This window comes from Anarhichas minor, unplaced genomic scaffold (assembly GCF_050575085.1).
Source record: "Anarhichas minor isolate MPS153535 unplaced genomic scaffold, ASM5057508v1 ptg000017l, whole genome shotgun sequence".
Lineage (NCBI taxonomy): Eukaryota > Metazoa > Chordata > Actinopteri > Perciformes > Anarhichadidae > Anarhichas > Anarhichas minor.
This window is the reverse complement of record NW_027466463.1, coordinates 14236241-14260266: the sequence shown is the minus strand read 5'-3', so window position 1 is coordinate 14260266 and position 24026 is coordinate 14236241. Positions and strand designations below refer to the sequence as shown.

The 24026-nt window shown below is 43.3% G+C and overlaps 1 protein-coding gene across 32 annotated transcripts in view; it reads left to right on the top strand.

Annotated features, from left to right (window-relative positions):
* The window catches only part of tcf7l2 (transcription factor 7 like 2), an 87005-nt gene extending 73140 nt beyond the window's left edge, over nt 1-13865 (top strand). For 2 of the 32 annotated variants that reach the window (XM_076093816.1, XM_076093807.1), the window contains 8 exons: nt 752-829; nt 4986-5105; nt 5191-5371; nt 5494-5602; nt 6235-6297; nt 7062-7112; nt 8932-9004; nt 11574-13865. In XM_076093816.1, coding sequence (XP_075949931.1) covers nt 752-829; nt 4986-5105; nt 5191-5371; nt 5494-5602; nt 6235-6297; nt 7062-7112; nt 8932-9004; nt 11574-12030 — 1132 coding nt within the window. In that variant the 3' untranslated portion in view covers nt 12031-13865. Of the gene's footprint in view, nt 1-751; nt 830-4970; nt 5106-5190; nt 5372-5493; nt 5603-6234; nt 6298-7061; nt 7113-8285; nt 8359-8931; nt 9005-9531; nt 9594-11573 lie in introns of those variants that run through there. The other 30 variants (XM_076093814.1, XM_076093803.1, XM_076093820.1 and 27 more) reach the window with 25 other exon arrangements.
* Nucleotides 13866-24026: the final 10161 nt, after the last annotated feature.

Here is a 24026-nt window from a genome sequence, read left to right as displayed (position 1 = left end):
CTCTGTTTAAGGCCCCTAAAACTCAAAATGGATCCCTTAACTTTCTGATACACTCACTCCTGGACCACAGCAGCCCATTGCAGCTTCCTCAGGCCCTCCACCAACCTCAACTTGCCAAATACTATTTTGCATGTCTCTGTAAGGTCCAATTAGAGTAATGAACCGTGATTGCCCGTATTTTACCCACAATTCCACACGGGGGCTCTCCCCTGGTAACTCTTGTCAACACTTGTTAATATGACAAAAGGCTACAAATTAAGCTCTGTTAATTTAATGTTTTCTCACCACGATCTAAATACCGAGAGAGGCCCCGAGCACAGCCATGGCGCCCTTTGATTTGCTGCACTTTATTTTGGTATAAATTTACATTCATTATTGTTTGTCTTTGGATGTGTAGACCTCAATTAGCGTGATGGCTCCATTAAAGAGACCCGCGCTTCGTCTTTAATTATCACAACAAAACACCTAGTTCCAGCTCGGGGAGGAACAGGGCCCCGCTCTGTCGACACCGAGCGAAGGGTTATGAAATTTAATTAGCCATCGCTATCAAGATTTGTGGCATTCAAATTGTTCAGAGTTTTCCTCCCTTTGATCTGCGCTCTGCAATCCCCTAGATTTTTGTCCTGATCAAATGAGAATAAAGAGGCCCACGGTGGGGAGAGGAGAGGGACAGAGGGCTTTAACTTCTCCTCTTCCATCAACCCTGTTCCTTTACCTTTTTGCCTTTCTTCTTTTCTTCCCCCCTTCCCAGGCAAGGTCAACCTGTTTATACAGGGGGTTTTAGACACCCCTACCCAACTGCGCTCACTGTCAACGCATCCATGTCAAGGTGAGTTGAGACCTAGGAGCTAAACACACACACACACACACACTTACTCATACCTTCAGTTGTGCGTCCGTGTGTGTTTGTGTTGGCTGTGAGGGGCAATGCACAAGCAACACACATGCACGCTCGCATGCAGAGACGGCGAGCAGCAACTTCTCCCCTTAAGGAGAGCTCACACTCCACATCCCTGTGTTCAAAAGGCCAATTCTCTAGCGTGGGGCTCCAGCTAGCATGCTCAAATATTAATTATATTTATCATTTTCTAATGAGGCCCCTGAAGAACATTTACCCCCACTGCATGTCAGGCAGATCTGAAATGAGCCGGGGCATGTCCATGCTGTGAGTTTGAGCAGCCAGACAGATAAACAAACACAGCAACACTTTGATGGGGACTAGATGAGATATATACGCCGTGGCCTGACACTTGGCTAGCGCTTTGGTCCAGCCCATTAGGGTCCAGCTCAAGTGCTGCTGTGGACATTCGTGCACCCATGGGGGGGTATGTGTATTTGTTGCCATCTTGTATACATGTGTGTGTTTGTCAGTCGGTGTTAAACTACTTACTATTCCCTCGAGGGATGTTTGTCCTCTATATTGTGTGGGAGGCGAGAATAATTAATTTTAGATGACTAAAAGCCCTAAAAAGCAACAACACAAAAACAAACAGCTTGCCACTCCACTCCCTCCTCCTCCTCCTCCTCCTCCTCCTCCTCCTCCTCCTCTACACGCCCTTGCAGCAGGGGACTATGAGCCGGGCTCGTGTAGAGTCGAGGGATGAGGCCAAGCTTCAGTTTAATTACAGCCTGATTGGAAAAGCAGTTCCTGAGGGCGGCGTGTTTAGACCTGTGTGACATTGATGGATCATGTAGATGCAGGGACGGAGGAGACGCAAGGGGGACATTTTTTTTAAAGCGCAGCCCTGAGAATACGGGGAAAGCTGAGTTCGTAAGCTCACAGACAAGACAGTTCAGTTTTGTACCATTAGTCTTTCAAATATAAATACCTAATTGCATCAAATGTTACATTTAAGCTCATTCTGGAGATTGGTGTCTGGATTAGAGTCAGATTCGCCCCTCCCAGTCCTCCCAGAGAAAGTCTCAGGTGCAAAGGGTCAGACAATGGGTTTGTCCAGACATTGGCATCTGGCAGCGGTACCCAGCCAACCTGGGCTTTAAGTGACTGCTAATTTGGTCCCTTAATGACAGCCTCTACATTGTGATCATCTTATTTCCAGTGGAGCTAATTGAATATACTGGCTGGGGTGTGTGTGTGTGGGGGGGGGACTGGCCATGGGGAAGAGCTAATGCCCTGTGATGAGGCCCCCTAATTGAATTAGTGTAACTGAATAGAGGGAGGGCTCTGGGAGCTCTCTGGAGAATGGGAGGGTTTAACACATCTCCCATTGAAAAATCTAAAGTCTGTTTTGAACCGGACAGAGCAAATACATCAATTTGTTGACAAAATCTAGCAAGAAATCTGTCTAATTGTGTCAGCAAAATGGCAGAATCCTTTCATACATAGCCTTCAGCCAGTCGGTTTTGTTCAAAGAAAGGACTCGACTGTTGTGATAGCTCAAACGATTTGTAAGGAAGCAGGCTGACTGGATGAAATCGGAGAGAAAAGACACCCTGGCCTTGTACTCTTGTCGGGAGCCAGTTCTTCGCAGGAGTGCGCCGCTTCGGTATATCAGTCCCCTGTGCCGTAGCTCGCAGCTCGCATTAGGATGCAGGAAAGGAATCTGCAACCTCGTAGTCCTGCAATGAGCACCTTACACCTAGGTCCTGTTAAAAAATGCATTATTTTAGGACATGAGGGGAAAAAAAGCCAAGGAGAGTAGAGACAGTCAGCGGAGCAAATGAAAGACATTATTTTGATAATGGGGTTGGTGCCAGCGCAGGTCCCCGATATAGTGTGTGTGTGTGTGTGTGTGTGTGTGTGTGTGTGTGACAGGTAGGAGGAAGTGAAGGCCCCTTTGCCCCTTATGCTTAAGCCTGCCCTTTGATATGTTCCCCCATCATCGTGCTCCCTCTCTTTTCCTTGGGAACGGGAGAAGCGCACCGTCCGGATCATTATACATTAAACAGGCACCGGGGCTATTGCTTCGCATTGGCAATTAAATGGCACTGGCTGACACTGGGCTTGCTGTGCCAGTGACCCCCCTCACCCCCTCCCCAACACCGCTAGCCATTCTTACCTTTTAGATTGAGACGTAGAAGCCCCAGGGTTGGGGCGGGTGGGTGGATGGGTGGGGGTCTCTGCTGCGTCTCCTTCTCTGTGTTGGTTAAATTGGTCCAAGGCGCTGCTTGCTGCTGATGAGCCCGGATGACGATGATGATGATGATGATGCCCCCATGCTTCAAAGGGACGGCCGTCATGTTTAAACCATAACCTGGGCCATGCAGTGGCAGCAGCAGGAGGAAGGGAGGGGGGGAAGAGAGGAAGCGAAAGGAGCGTGGAGGTGGTGAGGGGACAGGGAGGAGCAGAGGAAAAGAAGAAGAAGAAGAAGGAGGAAAAAAATAGAACTTGGAACAGAGGAAATTTTAACAAGTGCACAGAGAGAGAAGGAGGGAGGGTGAACAGGGAGAGAGGAAACGGAGTGAGTGAGGAAAATGCAGCAGCCCTAATGATGGGCGATATGCAGCCACTGCTGCCGAGCTCCCCATCAACGGATGACATGGCACAAACACCAATGTGTCAGTGATGAAGGGAGAAGAGGGGAAAGGAGAAAAAGAGGGAAAGAGTTTGAGGGGGGAGCGCACTGGCACTCCCCTGAGATGGCCTCCAACAGAAAGTAGTTGTTCCTGGCGAGTTTATCCTCATCATTATATTCTGGCTCGGAGCCATGCAGCCAGACACAGCCAGATAATGAGCTGCTTTAAAAAAAGAAGAAGAAGAAAAAAAAGAATTATTCCTCCTTTTCTCCCTTCTCCTTCATCCTCCTCTCTTCTTAAATGTGTGTGTGTGTGTGGTCACGTGGAGCCGCGCTTGTAAACACACACGTGCAGATAAGACGCGTACAAATTGAAATAATCTTGACACAAATAATTAGCGTCATACATACACGGGCACACACGGCCAATGAAACGATGTCATAAATACGGGTTTCTGGCCTCGATGTGCGGAGCGGTTGGAGACGATGAAATGATGATCGGAGCGTAGAGGGATGAAGATAAAAAAATGTCTGTGCTGCTGACAATGCTGAACTGGCAGAAAAATACGAGGGAGGAAGCAAATAAAAGACCCAATACCTGAAGTGATACTAGACTTTGATAGAACATTTTACTCTAGTTTGCAATATTCCTTGATAACACATAATGGTTCAAGCTTTACCCCTCCAAAACCCGGCGTGTTCATATCAGCGCTGAAATGCTAAAAATGCAGTTTCCTCAAATATACCAATGACTTGAAGTTGTGCAGTTGGCATTTGTCATTTTCTACGCCTGAGAAGTGCTTTATTGGTCTCGGCTCCAATAAAAGTTTTGGATGGCTCTGATGTATTCAGCCTGCACAGTCTCTCCTTAACTATGAATAGAAAAGTGCAAGGTGCTTAGAGCCCTCGAGCTGACGCGCTTCATTGGATCTATGACATGAATTGTTGCCTGTCTTGGTTAGGACACTCTTAAATATCATTTTAACATGTCAATGAGGTTGTGATTAAATAAAAGGTGAAGAAAGGCACTTTGGTTTCTTCCAAAATGGCATTCAAGAGACTCATCCTTGTGCAATTGCACTTAATTATTCCCACACAATATAGCGTTCATGCTTCCGAATGTTTTTTTTACTGATGGTTTGGTGGGGATTTGTCATAACTTGCTGTTATACTTGTGTGTAAAGTGTATAGCTGCACTCAAATTATAATTGTGTGACGTTTGATTTAACTGTAATTTACAATAGTAGAATCTATTATAACTGATTGTTTAAAAAAGATATAGCCTCTTGGACATTTTATCGTGGATGTTTGTATATGTGCATGCGTGTCTTTTCTTGTAGCTAAAGGCCAATTCCATTTCGAATAAATGTAGTAATCCCTTTGTACTTTGACACGTCATTGAAAGAGGGAAATGGAATTTAGCCCCTTTAGTCCTGTGTATACATGTGTTCCATCTCCCCATTTCACCCGTGTCCATTCTGACGATTTACACAGTCTTCTGTCCTCTAGGTTCCCCCCACACATGGTGCCCCCCCACCACAGTTTGCACGCCACGGGCATCCCACACCCAGCCATCGTCACACCCAACGTCAAGCAGGAATCCTCCCACAGCGACATCTCTCTCAGCTCGTGAGTTGACCTTTACTGCACTACACACGTTTCAGCCTCACGCCACTCAAAAAGCAGTCGTGGGTTTACTCCGCTCACCCCTCAGCCCTCTGTTCCTCCACAGGAAACAGTCCGACGCTAAAAAGGAAGAGGAGAAGAAGAAGCAGGTCCACATAAAGAAGCCTCTGAATGCCTTCATGCTTTACATGAAGGAGATGCGGGCCAAGGTGGTGGCTGAGTGTACACTGAAGGAAAGTGCTGCCATCAACCAGATCCTGGGGCGGAGGGTAAGAATCACAGATCACAGCAGCGCTGTAATGGTCAAGCTGAAGGATGTATCGCACAGTGCTGTAGCGTTAAGTTCATTCGTGGTAAAAATCTTTCTATGTCTTCTCCCTGTGTTTTACAGTGGCACGCCCTAACGCGGGAGGAGCAGGCCAAGTACTACGAGCTAGCCAGGAAAGAGCGACAGCTCCACATGCAGCTGTACCCGGGCTGGTCAGCACGAGACAACTATGTAAGTTTTTAAGTTTACAAGTCGTAGGTGAATAGGCGACGTCCAGGATGAGTTGTTTCTTTTGCTTGTATCTAGCCTGAGGGATTACTTTCTTCTTGTCATGTTCTTGTGATATTTATATCTGAGACTTGACAAATTGGCACGACCTAAGCCCAACCTTTTTGCAACAAAGTCTGACCATGTTGTTGTTTGTATGAATCCTCTGTGAATGCTTTGCGCCTCAAGACACTTTGTTCTGACATTCAAGTGCTCAGATTCTCATCGACTTTGTCCAGTTTTTTGGGATCAAGCTGACAGGAGTCTTCCACGAGCAGCCTTTTGAGAAATCTGTCTTCCAAAACAGAGGCTCGTCACGATGTCTAGATGTTCACAGAGCAGAGGAAAATAAGACAAAAGATTACAGAAAAAAAGAAGAAAAGAGCAGAAATGAGAAAGAGGAGGGATAATTGTTGAACTGGCCTGCAGTGGCTGTTACAAACCGGAGGGCAGAGACGGAGACAAAAGGCAGAGAAAGAATGAATAAATAAGTAAACACAAAGAAAGAGTCCTATTCTCTGTTTCATGTTTTGGGCATTCTGCAATATAATAACTAAGGTTCCTGTCTGTGTCTATTTTTTCTTTCTATTTTTTTGGCGGCTAACCAACAGGGGAAAAGGAAGAAGAGAAAAAGGGAAAAGCAGCAAGCAGAGAGCAATGGTAAGTGAGCTGCAATTATCCCTCATATTAGAAGAGCCCCATCATGTGTCGGGCAGATGTGACATCTTGCAAGATAAAAGTCAAGCTAGTGTTTTTTTTTGTGTGTTATGTTCTTTTTGAGTGTGTGTTATTGTGCCTGGCTTTTTTTTGTATAGTTATGCTTCCCAATGCAATATTTAAATGGTAGAGTTGCTTGTAATACCCCCCCCCCCCCCCCTTTTCCCATTTTCCCCTAGCCTTCCCCAGCTAATAACAACTGAATATGCATGACCCCCCCCCACACACACACACACTCCTTCTCACCTCCCCTCTTGACACCCCCCCCCCCCCCCCCCCCCCCCACACTTTGCCCCTTAGCGTTCTGGTATTGTGATATGTATGTTTTGAGAATGTGAAGTTGAAGCATTGTGAGAGCCATTAACTTTGCTAGTGTTGTGTGCGTGGCCTCGTTTGATAATGCCTGTGCCCTGCAGATAGACTGCACTACAGTACTGTGTGTGTGTGTGTGTGTGTGTGTGTGTGTGTGTGCTTGCTGAGCTGCCCTTTGCTTGCTTTTATGCATGCTTTTATATCAACACAAGGAAAATCACTTACATCTTAAAATTAAGGAGGTTTGCTTATTCTATGATTTATCCATTTTTACTCTTCTGATTCATATTCTTCTGATCGTATTGTGAGGAGCGATGGCGACTTGTTCTGTATTTTGCGCTCGTTTGGTGACGGATCTCTTCTTGAAGGCCTCTCTGTCTGTTCTTTTTTTTCAGAACACAGAGAATATTTTCCAAACCCTTGCCTTTCACTCCCTCCGATTACAGGTGCTAATGTCATTTTGAGTTTTAAATTACTAACTTGTTTTTTATTTCTTCTTTTTTTTTATTAATGTATATTTATTTATCAATTGATGTGCAATATAAGGCCAGTTTAAAACAAAATCTAAATATCCTCCTTTTTGCTTGTTTTCTGTTTCCTTTTCCTAAAATATTGCTATTGTTTATTTAACTTCAAAGCTAGATTATATTTAATTTAGTTAACCTCAATTTACTCATGCTGCTCATTATTCTGGAGCATTTTTCCGTATTTTGGCACAATCACAGTATGCGTGAGGAACTGATGACATTGAGCTAAGTTATCATCGTGGAGTATGACCTGAAGGAAGTGATGTCAGGGTAAACCTCCTTAATCTGTACGCTTCAGTAGCTGCAGTTTCCTATCGGCCAGCACGAGTTTGCCTTACTCCCCCCTTTAGATCCGTCTACTCAGCCAAGACCTGGTCTCAATCACTCCACCACGATCCTCTGCTGTCACTCGGCTCTAATTCTGACAATCGCACAGTTCCTGGTCTGAGCTGGCTTGGGACTGGCAGTTTTTCTGCAACAGACGGCCAATGTTGATGGAAAACAGTCTGTTTGATGCCAGGTCTAAGGAGTAGATTCCCTCTTCACGTTCCAGCCGTTGTTAAACCTTCCCCTGGCTATAGGGCTAACTCCTGACCGTGCTTTTTTTAGTCTGCTACTGCTGCCTAGTTCTACCACCTTTACCGTGTCTTTGAAACCACAGTGCACCGATAACACCTAGCAGTAATTAATCCAACCTGCATTTGCTCCATTTATTACACCCTCTCGACCAAATACGCATCTTATCTTCAGCCTTAACTCCAGTCAGAATTTAGATTACTAAAAGCAATTGTTTCTATATTAATGTCGTGATTTTATAATTTGCATGCCTTTTGATTTCTACTAATGTCTGAAACACACTAATTGTGTTCAGCCCTGTCTTTAAAGGCACACTTGAGAATGGCTTTAGGGGTGTTGTTTTGGGGGGGGGGGGGGATGATTTCTTGCACAATGAGCCAAGCTTCATAGATTCACTGTTACTTGTTTTTTTTCTCTTTATTTCTCTCCTCCTTTTGATTTCTGTTCCTTATTGTTTTTGGTTTTGGTTCTTTTACTCCTCTCTCTGCTGGCTTCCCCTCACTGTTGCGGCATCAGACCTGAGCGCTCCTAAGAAGTGTCGAGCGCGCTTTGGGCTCGATCAACAGAATAACTGGTGTGGCCCGTGCAGGTGTGTATGGTGTGTGCTTGCACTGGCCAGGGCCAGGTGAAGGCTGTGTAACTTTGCACTGGGACTTCCTCCTTCGCTCTCTGCTGCTGCCGCCTTTTCTTCCTCTTCTCTCCCCTCCCTCTGTCTGTCCTGCCAGGCTATCGTGACCTCTCAGCTTCCTCCAGCCACGCCCTGCCGGTCTATCTCTAGGTTTTTTTTGTTGTTTTTTTACCTCCTGAATGGGTTGAAGGGTGTCAACAGCATATGCTAGAATGTTTGTATGAATGGTGTCTGTGCGTGTGTATTGATGAAAAAAAAAAATTCCGGGGTTACAGGGGTTTCATTGCAGGATGTACAGTACAATAAACCTCACTGACATTGGTCAGAAATCCTAAACTGGCAGGTCGGGGCTTGGAGGATCTGGAGCCTGATGGCTTGTTCAATATGGAGGACATCCCAGTGTTGCCAGCCTAAACCTAAGCCCTGGCTACATGTTTTTGTCTGTGTAATGACGTGTCCATTTTGTTTTTTCTTTCTTTTCCTTTTGTTATTTGTCTTTGTGTGTATGTTTGTGTCTACCTCTTTGGCTAACAGATGCAAATACCCCAAAGAAGTGTCGTGCCTTGTTCGGGCTTGACCAGCTGAGTTTATGGTGCAAACCATGCAGGTATAACTGCTGTAGAACCAATGCGAGGAAGGCATCCGCAATGAGCAGCTTCTTCTCCTTGATTACTTGCTCAGATATCGCTTCTCAAACGTGTTTCCGTCATCGTGGTAACAGATGGCAAACTCCTCTGCTCCTTTTCCTTAATGAGGAGCTTCCTGCTCTAAATTCCCTCGCAGCAATTTTTCCTCGCTGAACTCGGTTCAAGCCCAGTGGCAGAAAATGGATTTCTAAATACGATTACTGAATCTCAACAAAAATATCTTGCTGTAATTTGGAATAACGTTTCTTACAATCCGACTTGTCACACGGTTGAAATCCATTTTCTCTCCATGCAAGTGGATAATTCCCTCTCATCGTAACTGTCATGTATGTTCTAATTGGCGTCCTTTGAATGACAATGTTATGCTTACAAATTTAGCCCTGCTTTCTCTGAGGCCCTGCTCAGTGACACTCTTTTCTGTGCCCTCTTCCTCCTCCTTTCTCCACCTCTTCTTCCTCCAAACTCCTCTTCAATAACCCTTACTTAGTCCCTACCTGTTGTCTTTCTGTTCTGACACAAGCAGTCTTTGAATTGGGAATATTTTCATGGTAGGTATTTGTTTCTGCTCAGTAATACCCTTCTCTGTGTCTGGCTTGCACCACACCCTGCCCCACCTCTTTCTTGACACAACCCTTCCAACACCCACCATTGCAACACATTGTTTGTTTCCGCTGCTACACGTTTCATTTGTATCGTTTTTTTATCATTTTAAATGGGTCGGCTTTAAATTAAAATTTTAGTCAGAAGATTTTAGCGTTTTGCTGCACTTTGCAAGAGGTCGTTCTCAGCAGTTTATACGCCTATTTCAAAGGGCAGCTCTTAGTTTGTGTCACAAAATGTTACGATGTTCTTTGAAATAAGGAGGGCATCACAATCGCTCAACCTCCGCACAGTCCGCCATTGTTGGCTCTCTTATTTCCCTCCCAGCTGAAACACACATGATCAAAAATACTGAATTATTCCTCACAACAATAACAGCAGATCATTGAGATCAGGAGGCGTTTTAGGAGCCGAGAGGTTAAAAGTTCTCTCTGGGCTCCATTTCCTAAAAGATGCATCTGGTGTAATTTCCCCCGAGACGGAAAAAATCAATAGCGTACACAGGCACATACTATGAATCGATATGTCTGTTAAAAAATGGATATTAGCTCATTTGTTGCGGTTTGACAGACAGTTATTCAGAGCAAGATGTCTATGTAGTGGCAAATGATACCTTTTTACGGCCGGTCGATACTGCGCACCACCCTGCACTACAGTATCAGTGTAGAACGCACTAAAAGCCTTATCCCCACTCTTTTCTAGACTTCTGTAGTGTTCTATACTGTCTGCTGTTGTGTGCCTGTACTGTCGAGCTTATCGGAAATGCATGCTTGTCTTTCACCCGAGCATGCGATCAAGGTTTCGTGAGGTTTCTTTCTACGTGATTTGTTGACGTCCCTCTTCCTTCTCATTATCGGTAGTCTGCTCTCTTTGTTTGTTTTCATGTAGACTATTTTCCCCCTTAAAGAATTACAGAAAAAAGGGTTTGATTTGACAACCTTAATTAAACATTAGATCAGCCTCATGTGTTCCAAAGGCCCCACTCTTTCTTTTATTAAACACCTCAGTCTTCTTTTTACCTACTCTCTGTCCCTGTGAGTATTAAATACTAATACTTCATGGCCTTCAGGCATCCTTGTGATAGAATGGAGAGCCGAGAGAGGGGTCACTGCCAGGGTCAGGGTAAAGATGAGGTGGGCAGAGATTCCCCCTTAACCAAATCTGAACACAGCCTTCGCAGCAGAGTCACAATGCAACAATCCCCTACCCTCCCATCTCCCCTCCCCTCCCCCTCCCATGCTCGTTCATTGGGTCTGGCCCCGGGACTCAGCAGGCAGGGGGAGGGTCCCGACCTCAGGCAGGAATGCAAACATGATGCCTTGACCCCCCCCCCCCCCCCCCTCGCGCACACACACACACACACTTGTGTCTGTGGGGCAGATGCGGAGTAGTGTGGATCTTGTTGACTTTTTGCCTCGTATCCAAACTCTGTCCCCTCAGGAGAAGAGAGAGTAGGGCCAGATCGAGGTAGACGAGTGAGACAGGTCCAGTAACCTTGTGTTGCTGGAGAGAACAGGCTGATCCCCCCAGCTGTAGCTCTGCCTGTAAGAAAGGCTGGGTTTACATCCAGAGAGCAGCCATTACTACATCTAATCTACTCTCATCATCGCCATCATCATCATCATGTCTCCGTCTGTGCTTTTCATTTCCCAGCTACTTCACCTGTGATCTCTCCTTGATGTCTGTCCTGTCTGATGGTTTAGTATTTGGAAATTGACTGTCATTTCTACCACCTTTTGGTCTTAGCACGGGCTCCTTAAATGCACCTGCAAAATGTGATCTGTCATGTCAAACCAGTTTCAAATAATGATTTTTCTAAAATTTAAAATATGGCGACGGTGCATTTAAGTCGGCAACGGTTCTAAGAGGCGATGCAGTTTGAAGATGCGATGCTAAAAGATGCTCTCTTTCTCTCGCTTTGTCCCTCAGGAGAAAAAAAAAGTGCATTCGCTACATCCAAGGTGAAGGCAGCTGTGCCAGTCCTCCCTCTACGGACGGAAGCTTACTAGACTCCCCCCCCTCCTCCCCCTCCTCAGTGGTTCCCTCCCCCTCCTCAAAAGAGTCCAAACCTCAGACTGAACAAATGCAACCTCTCTCACTGACTATGAAACCGGCCCACCAGCCACTCCACCACCCGCACCTCCTGGCTGGGCCTCCACCGCCATCTTTGGTTCAGCTGGAAAACTCTGCTGCAGCTAGGAAAACGCCCGGCGCCTCCTCCCACAACGGAGCCCTGGAGCGCGGTGACGTCACATCCTCGCGGCAGCCGGGCTCTTCTGTGGCGTCCTCAATGGCCCGGCCCTCAGCATTGCTGTGTCATTCCCACTCGCTCCTCTCCTCCACGGCCCCTCAGCCTCTGTCGCTAGTGACCAAGTCTATAGAATAGTCTACCTTATTCTTCTCCTCTTTTCTATCTCTGCACACACGGATATACATACACACACACACACACACACACACACACACTCACTCACACACACCTTTCTAGGCCCTCTCTCTGCTATATTTCACTCGCTGTCGGTTCATTTCTCTTTATGTTTCTGTGCCACAAGGCTTTGAAATTTAGTTTATGTTTTATTAAAGTTCATTGGTCAATATTTGACCCGTCATTATCAACAAAAAAAAAGAATCGAATTATTATAAAGAAATGATACAATGAGCTGTAGTATAGCTTTGTGAATCTGCCAAAATTTTTATGGATTTTGTTTTGTCTTTTTTGTAGTGTTAAAACAGTGCAAACAGAAAAATGATCTAGTTCAACTTCAAAATGTTTAAAAGACGGATATAAAAAGGTAGGCTAGATTATTCAATGAGCCCTTTTCTTGAAAGAGTTGGTTCTCCTTCTTTATTTGTATTAAATACGAGCTTGCGAACCAATCATTTGACATCTGTTCAAACTCTAGGAGGGCATGAGGCTAGCGGCGACACCTCTTCGAGGAACAACTTTAATTGTGATGTTACTTGTTCTTGTTTAAATGTACAGAATAATGGGGAGGGGGGATTACTGTGTTAAATATGCATTCTTCCACTGCGTTGTCTTTTTTCTTTGTTGTTTACCTTTGGGGTGGAGTCAGGCAAGTTGGGTGGGCTTGAGGGGAGGGAGGGTTGAGGGTTATTAAATTCAAAATGTCACAACGCTAGGACCAGTAGTATTTATTGCTTTAGAGATTGCTTGTTGTATCTTGTACGTGTCTCTTTTTGACTTTTTTTTTTTCTTAATACATTGTACAAATATTTTTTCTTAAGGTAAGCGACTTCTATATGAATGATCCATTTTTACGAGGAGGTTTTAAAAGGCAAAATCTTTTGTTATTGATTTCTTTCCTCACTGAAAACCTGGATTCCACTCAGTGTATTGTGTAGATCTCATGAACAGAAGTATGCACAACTTCATTTCAAGAAATGCGTCTATAAGCCATTTTACAAAAAAAGAAGAAAAGAAAACTTGAAACAAGACCGTGGGTACCGTGTCTTCAGTAGTTGGAAAAGTGTCTAAAGCCCTTCTTTTTTATTGCACAGTCACATCTCTCAGACTGTAGATTCGTGTACAGATTTTCCGTGCCAAATTTTGTGATAATTTCCTCTGCCCCTCTAACCACGCTGTAGGGATCCTTTTTATTTTTGTCGTTTTTTAAAATTTCATTTCGATACCATTCTTTGCTGTGACGTTACATAGATTGCTATGTATGTAGTATAAATGTTGCTATAACAAATGTGTTTGGTAGCAAACTGTCAAATATTAAAATTTAAACTTAATGAAAAGGCGGACATCATACTGTATAAACCCACAAGGGCCAAATTATGTATATTAGGAAGTTCATAAAAAACTATGAAATACAAAAAAATACACAAACTGCCACTTTTAAGTACACTACTACATATAGGTAGATAGAAAAAATAGGCATGTTGATGTTGCAAGAGGCTGTAAAAAAAGCTACAAGAGAATCATCCACTCGGTGCCATTGTAGTTGACATGACGCGACTGTAATCTGTCGATTTCTTCTCTGGTTTATTAAGATGCTAATGATAAATAGTTTGAATGTTTCCTTAACGGCTGTGATGTTCCTGTTCTATTTTATGCTCTTATCTTTTTGTTTGTTTGTTTTTCCTGTTATTTTAAATGGTTCCAAAACCATGTTTTTTTGTAATGAATAAATGTTTATGCTGTACAGTCTCTGTAGCATGCAGTTCTGTATTAATAAAAGCAACTTAGTATGTGCACATTTGTGTCTTCCTTTTTATTTTGGGAAATTCACCGGCAAGTTCCGCGACCTGAGAAACTGTTGAAACAAGTGGCGCTTAGTCAGCTACAGTTGTCCTCTACGGTTCATAACAGGGAGTCACCAGAGAATACCACAGCGATTAAGATACCTTGAGTCTTAGTCTAATAGAGAATCATGCCATTATGATTAAACATTACAAATACTTTATCAGGTTTCATGAAATGCAATTAGCTGCAACTATATTCAAACCCAGCAACCTTGAGTGCACACCGTGTTACTTGTGTAAGCACCAACAGATAGTAAGAAACGATCAATGAGGTCGTCGTCTAATTGTCAAAAATGTAATGCAAAAAGTTAAGACCGATAGTTCAGCTCAAGTAACTGATTCCACTGTTTTCAGTACTTTTTCTTTGCACACATGAAAACTGAACACCATGCTTCATACAAGCTATTCTACGTGCAGCTTTCAGCCAATTGAACACTCAGTATTTCACTTAAGGATTAGGAGTTGTGATCAAGTGATTGAAGACCGCAGATCCTCAGCAATTTCCCTTTTATTGGTTATTTTAAAGACGAACCTTTTTCATGGTGTGAATGTTTACTCACTGACGTCTGTGGGATTTTTAAACTGAACATTGACTATCAGTTGAAAGAGAATACATGTCCTCTTTTGCACAAGGCCATCCATACAGACAGAGGAGGAGGATCATGATCAGTATTTGGTACTCTTTGTCAGGTATGGATAAAAAGGTATGACGCACAGGCAAATTAGCTGTGTTGTGCTAAATGCACAGTACATATGTGAAAGTGGTCTGGGATCGATTCAGCAACTTGCTGATGAACACTTAGACAAGTCAACGTGGCTTGTATATTAGTGTCTGTGTGTATTTTGGACATCAACACATGCAGCACCGCTGTCAATAGGTTGTTGGATGTTTTATCGTAGTTGTGATTTCATTGTGCTATGAGAGTTCTATCAGTAGTTATGTCAGGAATTGTTTTGCACAAATTTTCCGTATTACATCGCAGTCGAAGACGCCTTGTTCGGATCGGTCTCCACTTTCATGATGTTCTCAATGGATCAAGAAAACAGTCCTTTTGAGTGTACATGCTGGCAAGTGAGTGCAACATGTTTATGGATTCACTCCGTACGCTGAGGAGAGCAGCATTGATTTATTTTCAGTAACTTATTAAGTTTGCTTAAGTCCACAAAGTATCCAAGCGAACAACAAAAAACAGTATTAAAGTGTAGCTGAAATACAGCGTGCGTGTTGTACTTGAACAGGGTCACAATGTACAGACCGTCCTCTGGTGAATACAAAGCAAAGACGAACTAAAACCAGGGGGATGGGTTCAGCTGTCATCAAGCAAAGGCGGGACTCTTCTTTGTTCCCTTTGAGTGTACACAATATGCACATTTAATGCATTCGTGTGGGCTATACCCTTGAACTATAAACCATGAGACTAGCAACGTACAAACACAGGCGCGTCCGTGACGGTTCTAATTTATTTCAAGAAGCAGGAACGGCATTGTATACCCGAGTAAAGAAATTACATTTTTTTTATGTCAGTGTGGCATGGAGGAACAATGTTGAAGGCCATCGCTGCAGCAAGCATACAAATCACAAAACGTTGCAGAACATGTCCTCTAGGTTACAAAAAAACATGGATGTTATTTTAAAAAAAGAGATGTATACCCCTGACCCTGATCACGGTAGTAGAACTAAATTGAAAGGTTGAAGGAATGGCCGCAGCGTATAGCATCAACATCTACAATCTCCTTTGCTGGAGATGAAAATGCCACATATTTTCCACAACAGCTTCACGTTCACAGATGTACGTTGTCCTTCATAGTGACATTCCTCTCTTCACCCCAATTAGGTGTGTTATGAATTTAAAAGAAAAGAGGATAGAGGGTTACTGTTTGTGAAAGGAGTTCTCGAAACGCTCTTGAAGCAAAAAAAACGTAAGTGCCTGAATTGCATGGATAGCTCAAAAGAACATATTAAAACCAACTCCAATGCATTGAGACTCTGCCGTGACCCTCATCAGGGAGGGAGAACATCCTGATTCACTCCTCCTGCCCTTTGATACGCTGCTCGCTAAAGAGGACCATTGCTCGGCCAACAACATTCACCGGTTCGAAAAGCACTTCGGTAATTGTTTGAGAATTGGAATACTGTTTGTGCTGCTCTTGACTGTATCTCATGATCTCAAGATTTAACTTCTGTGTCCAAGGATGAACTGGGGGGGGGGGGGGGGTCAATTGATTTCTTTGCAGGATTGTCGGAAAAAACCACAGAGTTAAAAGATTCTTCGGTCATGTCAATACTTATTATAAGTTTGCACTTTGGAGAAGAGGGTGAGAAAGAGGAGATCAACAAAGGGGTGATAGTAAAAAATAAAAGATACAGTAAAGCAAGGTCTGAGTGTTTCCAAGTATGTGCTGTTTTCTCAAACAGTGGTGTGAAAAAAAGAAGTTTAATCAGAGAGCCGTGGAGCAGGTAAAAGGTAAAAGTGCTTTTAGGAGATAGAGTACAGCCCACATTATCAGACTCACAGCCAACAACTGACGCACAAAGTGCAGGATCTGGCCAATTTGTGTTTTTTGTAAACGGAATTACATTTAGGATTATCTGTTGCTACATGTTTGCAATATGTTTCTATTTGATCTGTTTGGGTTGAAAAGAAAAAAACAAATGTAGCTCTTAATTAGCTCTTGAGTAAACGCATAAAAGAACTCTTGGATGGCAGGAGCCTGGAAAGGAAAATCATTTAGCCTTTAGGATTGATAGTGGTTACTTATTCTCATATTTCATTATTTTTGATGCTAAAAATAACACAAGATACATTTTTAGCGATTTTAATACATACCAATGAGTAACTTGTTGACTGAATACCCTCCTTAAATCAGCCCACTCTACAATTGTCCTTTAACCTTGAAGAACAAAATGATGAACATGAAAGGTGGGCATTTTGAGAGATTTTCTCTTTCCTCCAATATGAAAGAGTCTCTTTTATCTAAGAAATAACTAAGGGCTCCCACACAAGGGACATTTTGGTACGATTTGGTGCACAATACCTTCCCTCAAGGACTATCCTTTGGCGTGCCAGTAACGAGGCCATCTTTAATCAGAACTATTTTGGACCTATTATGGCCATATTGTGTGTATTGCACTACAATAGATTGTGGAAAGAGGGACAATGAAAGCAGCGTTTGAGTACACAGAGGAGAGGAATAAGCAACAGAGAGTGAAGGGTCATTCCATCAGAGAAACCTTCAGCAATTCAGACAACAACACGGAGAGCCTTTTCCGGCTTCAGTAGAGTCAATGCTAACTATAAATATAACTCAGTCAGGAACACTGTCGCCCCCCCCCCCCCCGGGTATACAGGAATGAGCCCAAAGTAAGACTTCAAATACCATTACAACCAATCCTATGCGAGATGGACTCAAGCCTGGGGTGGAGGAGGCAAAGCTTTGCCTGCAGCACGGTCTGTAACTGCATTGGTGTAGAAAGGATCAGTGAGGAGAGAAGTCATATTTAAATGGACCGCCTTGAGGTGAAAGTGGGCTGTGATTGGTGTGTGACTGATTAGAAACAATGATTCCATCAGCTGGCTGTTAGCTGGTTACAGCTGGGGGGGGGGGGGGGGGGGGGGTAAGACCTCTGTGTCCTGCATGAACTAACGCGATGCTTCATCTATAAATTCTATAAAAGTACATTATTGTTTAATGCTTTCTACTTTAACTGTCAGACGGGTTACATGTTACGACAGATACTTTTATTCGTCACACACTTGCAGATATGCGCCTTCAATGGATGACATCTGGGAAGAAGCAGACCGTTATACAGTCCACCTGAGAAAACGCCTTCTCTGTGCTGAAGCTCTGAGGTAGAAAAATTCTCTAATTGCCAGCTGCAATATATTTAATTTAAATATGTTTAATTTAAATTAAACTGGCCTGTTTAGATTCATTATGAACTGAAAATTCTTGACTTGGACATTCAGACATCGGTCAGTGTGATTTACATTTCCCGAGAATAAAATTGTCTCTGACGTCAAGAACATCAGAATACCTGAAGCTGAAATCACAGACCATTCAAGGAGCTCATTTCTCTTCTTTGTTGGTTCTTGTCAGTATAGTTTGTCAAAAAAAGTCAAAAAGTCATAGTATAGTACGTTGAAAAAGTCATGGTATAGTTTGTTGAAAAAAGTCATAGTATAGTATGCCATACAAACGTCATATAAAATGGCACAGTATAGCTTGTCGTACAAATATCACAGAAAATGTCAAAGTACATTATGACATAATAAATCTCATTAAAATGTCAAATCACCAGCCATGCAGAGAAGATGAGACTGAAGATACATTTGGAAAGCCAGAAACTTTGACAAGTCACCAGGAGGCCACTGACCATAAGGTCACCCTATCAATGAACTACAGCAATATACTGTTAAGTGTACTTACAGTCTGATCATATCCTAATGCCTCATCTGCATCTCAACTAAGAAGTGCTTCATATGGGGACTTGGTCGTGATTACGGAACAAAAATAACTTGAGAGACCAAGACTAAGAGAGTGAGTCAGGAGAGGTGCTGCATATATATACAGGTGTTATGTGTATGTGCTGCTGTCTGAATGTAGGCTTGTGTGTCACCTTCCCAGCACAAGTGCCCTAGTCCCTAATGATGGCGGTGTGCAGCGAGCTAACTACCCTCACAGTGGAGCGAGCCCCCAGGCTAGTGCCACATCTCTCCATCAAGGCCTGCCTTCATCCCGCTTTACACTGGGCCCTTTCCAAAGACACACACACACACACACACACACACACACACACACACACACACACACACACACACACACACAGGGAGAGAGAGCCAATGACAAATAATTCATATTCTGGCCTGCCTGAAAGTTTGCCACACTACCTCATTAAGCAGCCTATTGTAACTGGCTGACATTCTCGCAGCATAATAACATTCCTTGGTCGGGTTGTGTTTGAAGTGACATCTCACTAGCGTGAAACAGAAAGAAATAAAGAAATAAAAAACACCCAGTTGTGCTATGTTGTTTTTCACCTTCGGAACTCTCAAGGTGATGTAACTTTAGCTGCTAGATATCAATAATGGATCCCTGTTGCGTCTTGATATGAATGATAGATATTAATGAAGACACTATGGCTCGATCCAAAACCTACATATTGAGTTTGATCTCCCACTTAGGGGCGCATTGATTCTTCCTCTTAGTTACACAGTCCAGTGCACTGCTTCTGACACACCAACGAACATGAGTCTGTTTGATTTCATCTGCGAAAAATTTACAATGGGCAAAGAGAGAGAGAGGCAGGCTGGGTAGATAGGGAGGAGGAGGAGGAATAGCAGCGGATGGGGGGGGGGGGGCATTCGGGAAATGGGGTGTATGGCTTGATGAGGGTGAGGAGAGGGGGGTAAGTGAATATGCTCTATTGATGTGCTCCATGTTTGCGCACACAGCAGCAAATGGCAGAATGGCAACAGTGTGGGAGTTTTTTTCTTTTTTTTCTTTTCTGAGTGGCAATCAGTCAGTTCAGAGGCGATGAGCTCCTGGCGAGCCTACAAGGCATGTGGCTATGGTGCTCTCTGTCCTGGGGGCGAGACGGGGAGAGCTCTGACTTAGCTCTGACTTTTCCGGGGCATCAACGAGGCATGGGAGAGGAAGCTGAAACTTTCTCAGCAAAGTGAAAGGGGGAAACGGTGGTGGGGGTGGGGGGGGGGGGGAATCATCCAAGTAAGGCAGACTTGAAGTTAAAGCACTGACGAGTACTTCAATCTTCACTTCAGTCTCGACAAGTATGCCAAACATGGATTTTGCATAAACACACAGCACTTCAGAGGCAGACGTAGAGATAAAGATGAAGTTAGTCGAATAACAAAAGGGAAAATGAGAGGAAGATGGAAGGCGAACCCCCGAAAACATGAGGAACGATGGGAGACAACCCCTGCTAAGTTGGATTCTGCGGCTGTCTTCCATCTCCCTCAGCAGATAGCAGGAATGATAGCAGTGCATGTTCCAGCCTCCTGTAATGAAGTCCAGATGCATCAAGTCAGCTCTGCTCCTCATCATCACAGGCTGTGACCTTGGGAAAACTACCTCAGCTGTGCGCTTCTCATATTTACAGAATACTGCAGAGAACCACCAACCACGCTCGCTGCTTGGGGATTAAGAGTAGAAACTTCCACAGTAACAAAGGTCTTATCCAAAATGGCTGCATCTCTGAACCTCTGTTTGTATTCAATTAATGGAGTGGCTTGCATTGTCCTCTCTTTAATAGTTTTCTTTCTGCGTGAGAGGCGATGCTATTGAGCTGACCCCGCTCTCCATGTGTAGTAACACAGAGGACGCTGTCAATGTGGAAGATCTGTGCCTCTTTGTCTGCTCAGCTGCACGGGTCTGCAAGGATGACACTGAGAGGCCAAGGGGACATGAAGGCATTTCAAAGACCAAATATCTTGTTATCAAAATGTTTTCACATGTAACCAAAGTAGCTCGGAACATTGGCTAAGAAAGCTGCACCGTGGTTTAACAATGTGCAGTAAATTAAACTGAAATTAGATTATATTATAAGCACAAAAATCCAAATGTACTGTAGTTTCTCTTTCAAATAACACTTTGTAAGTGAACATGAACAGAGTGGCCTTACAGAGAAGCACTTGCTATTGAATTTGAGGAGAAAACAAAGACAGTGACATAAGGAGAGGTAAGTATTAATGCGCTGGGTGCGGACCTGGATGTAAAACCTCAGTCTAATCAATTTAAAGTAGTGGCAGTCTTCCTCTTTTTAGCTGCCAAAGAAAAACTTGAGTAGTCCTTAAAATAAATTCTTAAATCATTCGACAATACGCCCCTTGTGAAATTCAACAATCACTTTTTCTCTGAATATATGCTTAAGAAGATGGTTTCATCCCAAGGCTGACAATGGGAGCAGATCGTGTTTTCTGTACTGCATATTACTTCTTATTACCTCTTTCAGTGATGGGAGATTAGAAAGCACAAGACACACTGATGTGGCTGAGAATAGCAGGTAAAAACATTTCACTGATTTTCCAACTCTTCAGTCAAGTGCAATGTATCAAAACTTCAGTGGCGCGCGCTCACTGTATGAAACAAAAGTGGTGCAAAAGTGGGACGGCAAGTCTCATCGAGTAGACACAATTACAGTGTGGAGGATATGCTGCGAGCATCGCATGTAAGACAAGAGAGCCATTTTAAAGGAGATTAGTGCTGACACCTCCCTGTGTCTCAGCGTGCAGTGATCACACTGCGCCAGCTACTGTGTGTGGGAGGCCTTTTGTCACTTGTACCATTCAAAGTGGGAGAGGGAAAACAAGCGATGGGATGACACCCAGCCGCCTCCGATAGATCAAAACCAAACTAATAAGCCAGGATGCTCAAATTAACAATGAGGCCTCTTGTTTAACTCAGCTGCTTGACTTCCTCAGCTGAGGCACATCAACTACACAGGCACATTTAAATCCATATGAGGACGAGACTTTGGAAATAATGACTGCACTCAGCGTCGTCGGAAAAAAAGAAATTTGGTGGAAAGAAGATAACAAAAGCTCTTTTTTTTTTGTTAACACACCTCCGTGTTCAAATGTAAAGCGGACGTGCGTGGCTCACAATTGCAACAAAAAGTGTAACAGACAACAATCGATAACAAAAGAAGTAGTTCAACCGAGGTCGAGGCATATTAAGAGGCCAGTCATCCACTTAGTGTACATTGGAGTAAAGCACATGAGGCCCTCCCTTTGCAACAATAATCCATCTCCATTGTTCCCCTGAAGAGGCTTGTTGAAAATTAATTTGGGCTGGTCAACAGTCAATAACATGCTCCCCAGAGACACGCAGTTTAACCCCCCACTGCTCAGCGTATTAGAACACACACACACTCAAATCCACATTCCACTCAGTTGCCTCTCAATAGTGAGAGGAGAGCATTATTGACCAATTTCTGAGCTTAATGTACCTGCATTTCACCCTCCAGGCAATCCACCCTCACCTCCTCCATCCGCTTTTATCGGGTTCTCATGTTCTCGTGTTGTCTTTTATTCATGTTGCACCATTAGACAAAGATGTTCCAGTGTCAGGGAAACAGTGATGTGAGGGTTGTGCTTGGAGAGTTGTCATCGTGAAGACAAAACAAAACAAACTAAGAGGTTTGTCTTTATTTAGTCCTTGGTTTGATAGAATACTACAAACATGCTGTTTGTTATTTTCTTTAATTGTACTTTATTGGTATGATCATTCTAAAAAAAGGGCTATGTGTTTAAAATCGTTATCATGATAATAATATTAAGAATATTTATATTTGTATATTAATAAAGGGAAATGTATGCAGAATCAATTTAATGCAGTGAATTGTGTGCAGCAGTAATACGATTAGACAAATCCATCACACGTGCAAACAATACTTCATTTGGTGGGTTTCAATTTGCAAACATTCATTTGGACGGGGATTTTGTAAAATAGTGACAAAATATGATCACACCATCATGATACAATTCCACTCAAACTGGATGAATAACTATATTAAATGATTGCCCTGCCTACTAATATATATATATTTGACATACCCTGCATATGTATTTATACATTTATTTAAAGTAATTCATTTGAATTATACAAAAGAAACGCTGACAAAAACAAACATTTTTGATCTATACTATTTCATTCACAGCTACATTATGCGATATGTTTTTCTGAGGACAAATGATCCTTACAGAAATGCAAAAAAAGGAAAAAGCAGTGTACTGACCGGTACAACATCACGTTATACTGCTGTATATTCATTTTAGATCACACGAAATACCTGACAATGCTGCTGTCAGCTCTGTGTTTGGCCATTCAACACTGCAGAAAACATTTGACGTGACAGTGTTTTCACATCTTTTGCTGGAAAGAGCACCACATATGTTTTAGGGTACTCAGCTATTTTCCATGCTCTCAAGTTCAGTGTTTGCAGACACAGGCATGAGGCAATTCTGCAAGGGAAAAACATAATAGCTCACACTGTCCACTGTGTGTATTTATTTGTCCATAGAGTGTGATTCATCCCTAAGGGTCACCCTATAAAGAAAGCATCTCTGTCTAGTGACACACTGAGGCAACAGCCGGCAGAAGTGTTGCAATTTCCTTGAACAAATTTGGGACACTTACATCAGGACATTTCTTCAACTATTAGCTTTCCCAGGACTGAAAACGCACCCAGATGACTTGACTCCAGACTGCAGATTACAGTTAATGTATATGGATGATGACACGATTAGTGTAAGACTGAATGCTGATAAAGCCTTAGTGGAAAATGAGACGGAAAAAGACCATTCTGTTGTCGAAAAGATTTGTGGATATACATGGGTATAAATTTCCCTTACTTCTCATTTACTCACAGTACATGTCAGGGCTCTGACATGTAGTATTCTTCAGGGAACCTTTGCACAATAATCCCTTCTTACCTTGTAGAAACAATTAAAAGTGAACTGCAACAGACATTTGGTAAATATCTTTTCATAGTGTGAGGACTTGTTTTGCTCCGTAGCGTCTCGACATTGTGGGAGAAAATAAAAGGCTTTTCTCCAACTCACTTGGCGCCAGCTACTCACAACCAATCCGGCGTCCTGGATATATTGATAACAAAACTCTGCTTCTCCAACTCTCACCTCCTCTGAGAGGGAAACTACAAGCCCCTGAACGTTTGGCGCTGCTGAGATGTGTATACAGGAGCACACATGAGCCATTTTGTCAGAGCAAGTGGTGAGGGTTTGGCGGTGAGTGAAGACACCAGAGTAGAAGCGTCTGTATTAAAGTTGAGAAAGAGTGAGAGAGAAAAGAGAGAATGGGGCTCAACCCCCCCACATCAAAGCTTTTCCCTCCAGCGGTGTCTTGTGATATTTATTTATTGAGATGATTTTGCCAGAAACCCAGTGGCCTGGCTGTGCCCCCCCACTCTTTGATATGTTGCTTGGTTCTTAGCTGGCTGTCCTCAGAGAAAGAGGGGTCGGGGGGTCAGCCAAAGAGACCCCCAAGAGGAAAAAACATGGCTCACAGAGTACACCTAGAAACACCACACACCATACCATATACACGCACACACACACAGACAGCACACCAGATGAT